Source organism: Octopus sinensis, linkage group LG28, assembly GCF_006345805.1.
Source record: "Octopus sinensis linkage group LG28, ASM634580v1, whole genome shotgun sequence".
Classification (NCBI taxonomy): Eukaryota; Metazoa; Mollusca; class Cephalopoda; order Octopoda; family Octopodidae; genus Octopus; species Octopus sinensis.
Window position 1 is genome coordinate 10,923,432 of NC_043024.1, and position 6,732 is coordinate 10,930,163.

A 6,732-nucleotide genomic window follows, 5' to 3' on the forward strand; every position below is an offset into this window, starting at 1 on the left:
CACACAGCCACTCCTACGTTCTTTTACCTTTTTTTGTTTGTTTTTCGTTTGTATAAATTATACAATGAAATAGAAAATAAATATATCTGTTTAAGGAAACTGAAAAAATATTTTACAAATTTGTACTAAAGGAAATACCATTGTTTGTTATGGTGGCGGTGAAACGTCAACGCTATCACGATGACTTAATCAGTATTAATTCCCTTATCTTATCTTTAAAAAAGAACAAATTGTTGGCGTTACGTTATCCCGTGATGGTCATATCTGGAATATCTGAAAATTCTTTCGTCTTTTTATATTGAAACAAAACGGTGATTGCTCTCGAGGAAAGAGGGTGTGTGCCTATAGCCTTCCGTAGCCCCCCCCCCCGAGTCTCTTTAACCGTGCTTACGCACACACACACACACACAACAAAAACACACACACACAATTAAAGCACGCACGCACACTCACACATACATATACACAACGTTCAAGGGAGACAATTCTAGATTTAAGATAAATATTTGAGTCACCTCCCTTGACCGTTAACCCAACGCTTGCGTTTACAAGTGTCTTATTTTGAAATCGTTTAATTTTGTATTTTTAATGAACGTGAGACGTTTTGTCTGCCAAAGAATGATTTAATATAGAAAATACCCCGACATCTCGTTTCCTGAAATGAATTGGCAATATGCTAACATTTATATATTCTTATTTTCAGTTTACGGTTTCTTCCTAATAATATGTCTATGGCTACTTGCGATGTTCAAAGGTAATTTCTTATTTGCTTATCTTTTTTTTTTTCCTCTTTTTACTTGTTTCAGTCATTTTGACTGCGGCCATGCTGGAGCACCGCCTTTAATCGAGCAACTCGATCCCGGGACTTATTCTTTGTAAGCCCAGTACTTATTCTATCGGTCTCTTTTGCCGAACCGCTAGGTGACGGGGACGTAAGCACACCAGCATCGGTTGTCAAACAATGCTAGGGGGACAAACACATGAATACACACATGTATATATACATATATATGACGGGCTTCTTTCAGTTTCCGTCTACCAAATCCACTCACAAGGCTTTGGTCGGCCCGAGGCTATAGCAGAAGACACTTGCCCAAGGTGCCACGCTGTGAGACTGAACCCGGAACCATGCGGTTAGAAAACAAGCTACTTACCACACAGTCACTCCTGCGCCTGTTTATCTTTTTCTTTTACTTGTTTCAGTTGTTGGTCTACGGCCATGCTGGGGCACTGCTTTGAAGGGTTTTTAGCTGAATGAATAAATAGTCTGACCGCAGTACTAGTTTTTTTTAAAGTCTGCTACCTGCTTATCCTATCGAACTCCCTTTTTTTCCTGAACCGCTAAGTCACGGGGTCGTAAAAAAACCAACATCGGTTGTCACGGCGCGGGACAGACACGCACGCACACACACGTACGTACGTACATACATACACAAACATACATACAAACACAGACATACATACATATACACACATACATATACATACATACATAGACATACATACATACACACATATATATACACACATATATATACATGCATACACATACATACATACATACATACACATACATATACATACATACATAGACATACATACATACACACATATATATACACACATACATATACATACATACATATACATACGTACATACAAACATACATACATAAATACATACATACATACATACACACATACCTACATACATATACATACATATATATATGACGGGCTTCTTTCAGTTTCCGTCTACCAAATCCACTTACAAGGCTTTGGTCGGTCTGAGGCTATAGTAGAAGACACTTGCCCAAGGTGCCACGCAGTGGGACTGAACCCAGAACCATGTGGTTGGTAAGCAAGCTACTTACCACACATCCACTCCTGCCCAACGTGCCATTCAGGAAACTTCTAACCACGCAGCTATGAACGCTGTCTCTCCTCTTTTTGTGTCCATATTTCGATGCTTTGTTTTTGATTTATGTATTTTCTGTTTTGTTTTGGTTTTCTTCGACCAAAACTTATTTTCCAAAAATGCCCAAAAAATTATTTTCAAAAATTGTTATTAGTTAAAAGTTACCTCCCTTACAGTTTGTGTAATTTCAATTTTTTTTGTTTAGCCCTAGGTCAGTCCTTCTTCAACAGACCTGTTAATATTGTTGTTGCTGTTGCTGCTGCTGCTGAGTGTTGTTGTCGTTGTTGTTGTTGTTTTTGCTACTGCTTATTGTGTCGTCTATGTTATTGTTATGTTTTTGTTGTTGTTGCTGTCGTTGTCGTCTTTTGTTGTTGTTGGCGGTGATACATTTAGTCCTGTGAATAATATTGGAAAGATACCCCTCCACCACCACCACCACCACCACCATTTTCTCGTAAATTATTGTTAAAAAATTTTTTTTGGCACAAAACCCATGTTTTCGGACACGGAGATTCCGGAAAGTTGCCAAAAATCGGAATTTTGAAGTTTTTTTGCCCACCCCCACCAATTTCTTCCTTTCTCACTTTTTTCCGCCAACCTAACCCTAAAACCCTAACCCTAAGTAGAAATATTTTTGGAAATTTTTTTCAGAATCATAATCTCTGTATTTTTCCGCATATTTTGAAAAAAAAAAAATTCTGAAAAAAAGTTAAAAATGAAGAATTTAGCGGGTGGGGGTAATTTCAAAATGCCGATTTTTGCCAATTTTTTTTTTGCAAATTCGTATTCTCCATAGCCGAAAACGAGGGTTTCACACTATTCAATGACAGTCCTTTACTTTCTGAATTCACACCTCACCTGTGTCATATTAACCCGTCTTCCTTCCAAAAGTCAATACCAGTCATAACTTGGGTCCAGTATACATGACTCTACCCCCCACCAGGTCTTCATGCCTTGTGTTTATGTTACAACCAAATAAAACGAACCTAATCCTTTATTTCAGTGTATGGTCTGGTAACCATAAAATATCTGCAAACATTCAAGCTATCAGGACAAAAGAAATCAGGTTGGTCATGTCTCACGCTTATTTTATTGGGTTGTCCGGAAAGTTCATGCCGATTTTTTAGGAAAGAAAAAGGTCGATAAATACTTGCGATTACATTTTTAATCAACCAAATATGAACCATTTTGTTGTACAATGTGTCTCCATCTTTCCTTTAACTTGAAAATACCCTCTTCACAGAATTGAGGTGGTTTCATGGCAAAGAATTCATCAAGGTATCTTTTTACGTCATCCAAGGAATTGAAATTTTTACCATTAAGACTATTCTGCAGAGACTTGAATAAGTGGAAATCCAAAGGAGCAATATCTGGTGAATATGGAGGGTGGGGTAACACATCCCAGCCGAGCTACAGCAATTTTTGTCTGGTTTCCAAAGCATCAAGTGCCGAAAATGAACTTTCTTATCTTCCATTTTAAAGGGTTACAGAATTAACACAGGTTATAGAAACATAAACCTTCTTCCATGAAAAGATAGCTTAAACTGTGCTCTTAATGGAGGTGTAATCAAATCCTATTCCATGTTCTAAAATAAGTCGAAAGGTAACCTACTATAAATCGGCATGAACTTTCCAGACAACCCTATAGTTTCCAAATAATTCATTTCCTTTTTCTTTTCTCCCCCCTTTTTCATGTACTTCGTAAACCAACCAAACTTACATCTTTATTGTCATTGTTGTTGCTGCTGTCATCATCATCGTCGTCGTCGTGGTCGTCATCGTCATCACCGCCACTACCAAATCCACCACAATCACATCCACAACAACTCTTACTGTCATCACTACCACCACCACCACCACCACCGGTGTCACTATCATCATCATCATTATTATTATTGGTTTCAAATATTGGCACAAGGCCAGCAATTTTTAGGTCGTCCATATATAAGAGGTGGCGGATTGCTTTGCCGTAACAGTTGTATCGACATTCAGTTGTGTTTAGCATGTCAGATAAAGGTGTCAGTGCTATGCAGAAAACCAATGGAAAGAGCGTGTCTCCCCAGAATATTCCTCTTCTAATTATTATTCAATGTTTGTACAAGTTGGCTCCAAGTCTCACCCAGAGACCTCAAGAGACAAAAGGTTGGAAGTTCATGTTGTTGTTATGCCTAGTGTGCCATATATTTGGTTTTGTACTTAGTGTTGTACTAGTGAATGTCTCAAAAAACCATAAGAAAATTATGTTTGTTTTAAACCTTGAGATTACATAGAAAGTATTTTGCGTAGGATATGAGCAGTTCCCATGAGCACTATCTTTTGAATTTCTGCCATTTTGGGGTTTCCTGGTATCTGGGCTAGGTAGCAATCAGCCCCTTTTGCTATCATTCCCAGGGCACCTATAACAACAGGTATTGTTTTAGTCTTCAGGTTCCACATTTTGCTAATTTCTATTTCAAGATCTTTATATTTGCTATTGTTATTATTATTATTATTATTATTGTTGTTGTTATTTGATTTGTTTTCACAGAAGACAGTGGGAAGAGAGAAGAAGAGAACTGCTTACGTGACGACTGGGAGCAAAGACGGGAGGAGAATAAGTGCTGTGATCGGTCGAAAGAAAAAGAACGGGATCGTTATGGCCAGCAGACTCGAGATCAAAGAACCCGCATTGGACGGTCAGCCGAAGACGAGAACAGTCACCACGAACAGCAGAGATCAAATGAGGGCAGCAGCTCTGAACAACAGGTTCCGTTTGAGGATGGGTTGGGCAAACAGCAGACGCAGGTTACGGCTGACGACTGTGGTGTACAGCGGACACAAGACAAGAGCAGTTGCTATGAGAAAAAGGCCCCACGGAAGAAGGTCTGGTCGGCAAATAAGAGTGAATTGGACTCATCATCTGAAGGAAGTAGTAAAACATCGACAAACAGTCAGGCTTTAAGAACATCAGACATAGCCAAGTCTTCCAGTGAAAGCAACATTTCAATGATGTCTTCTAAGGTAAAGAAACTTACTCATCTTTATTTGTCTTTCCAGCTGTTCACATCCATCATTATATAATGCGGGGGGCAGCCATATATCTCCTCAAATGCAAGACATATTATACTGTCTCTTTGTTATAATGTGCTTTATCTATCTATCTATCCATCTATCTATTTCTCTCTCTTTCTCCCTCTCCCTCTCTCTAGATATGTATATATATATATATATATATATATGACGGGCTTCTTCAAGTTTGTGTCTACCAAATCCAAGGGCCTGAAGGTGCCATGCAGTGGGACTGAACCCAGAGCCATGTGGTTGGTAAGCAAGCTACTTACCACACAGCCACTCCTGTACCTATGCATATATATATATATATATATATATATATAGATATAGATATATAGATAGATAAATGGATGGATAGATGGATATATATATATATATATATATATATATGGATGGATGGATGTCCATCCATCCATTCATCCTTGTTTGTCCCTCACTACTGCTTGACAACTGGTATTGGTGTGTTTACATCTCCATAACTTAGCAATTCGGCAAAAAGAGACTGATAGAATAAGTACTAGACATAAAAAATAAGTATTTCGGTTCTATTCATTCAGCTAAAAACTCGGCCACCAAAGCCTGTCCGTGTGTTTAACTCTTTTCTCTTTTTTGTTGTCTTTCGCAGGAAACGTGTAGCACAAAACAGAAATATTCAAGTCTGAAGAGTAGCAGAAGCCAGCAACATCATTGGAAACGGTTGAGTTCTTCTGGACCCACGACCTCAGAACTTATCAGACGTTTCGAGTCTAAAGACAGATCAGAGGACAACGTTGTCAGACATCGGCACCGGAAGAACCATGTCAGTGTTACCAAACTTGTGGACACGTTTGAAAATCTTGCTGGGAACAAAAGTCGCCATTACGTGCATATACCTCTGTATCCTTACTGAATTCTGATTGGCTGGCTGGTTGGTCTCACTGCAGGGTTTTCCACCAATCAGATTTGCGGGATGCTGTCAGCAGATGTGTGACATCATTAATGGCTCTGGTTGCTTTTAATTTGCTGGAAGACGATTATGGAAGACGGGAGGTAGGATACAAGTCTGGAGAGAAAGGGTGGATTTGATTGAATCAAACCCCACTCCCCCCTACCAAAGTGTATTGCTATGTTTGTGTGTTCTTGTTGTCTCTGTTCCTTTCTCACCCTAGGAGATGAAAATGCAATGATTAACCCTGCTGGGATTAGAACTTGAAATTCTGAATGCAAAAGTTCAAGACAAAATATGCAAACAGACAGGAAATGTTATTATTATTGTCCGGATTTTTCCAACTCCTTTATAAACATATGTCCATAATAATTCTAACTACTTTTATCCCCTAAAATATAAGGCTATTATCTGGCTGAAACATTATTATCATTACTCTTTTACTTGTTTCAGTCATTTTGACTGCGGCCATGCTGGAGCACCGCCTTTAGTCGAGCAACTCGAACCCGGGACTTATTCTTTTGTAAGCCCAGTACTTATTCTATCGGTCTCTTTTTGCCGAACCACTAAGTGACGGGGACGTCAACACACCAGCATTGGTTGTCAAGCAATGCTAGGGGGACAAACACAGACACACAAACACACACACATACACACATGTATATATACATATATATGACAGGCTTCTTTCAGTTTCCGTCTACCAAATCCACTCACAAGGCATTGGTCGGCCCGGGGCTATAGTAGAAGACACTTGCCCAAGATGCCACGCAGTGGGACTGAACCCGGAACCATGTGGTTGGTAAGCAAGCTACTTACCACACAGCCACTCATTATT

At 39.1% G+C, this 6,732-nt stretch overlaps 1 protein-coding gene across 3 annotated transcripts in view; it reads left to right on the forward strand.

Moving 5' to 3' along the window:
* Nucleotides 1–6,403, forward strand: part of LOC115225867 (zinc finger CCCH domain-containing protein 18-like) — a 17,486-nt gene extending 11,083 nt beyond the window's left edge. The window contains exons 1-5 of one of the 3 annotated variants that reach the window (XM_036514553.1): nucleotides 523–547; nucleotides 704–754; nucleotides 2,922–2,984; nucleotides 4,446–4,918; nucleotides 5,595–6,403. In XM_036514553.1, coding sequence (XP_036370446.1) covers nucleotides 745–754; nucleotides 2,922–2,984; nucleotides 4,446–4,918; nucleotides 5,595–5,858 — 810 coding nt within the window. In that variant the 5' untranslated portion in view covers nucleotides 523–547; nucleotides 704–744 and the 3' untranslated portion in view covers nucleotides 5,859–6,403. Of the gene's footprint in view, nucleotides 1–522; nucleotides 548–582; nucleotides 755–2,921; nucleotides 2,985–4,445; nucleotides 4,919–5,594 lie in introns of those variants that run through there. The other 2 variants (XM_029796858.2, XM_036514552.1) reach the window with 2 other exon arrangements.
* Nucleotides 6,404–6,732: the final 329 nt, after the last annotated feature.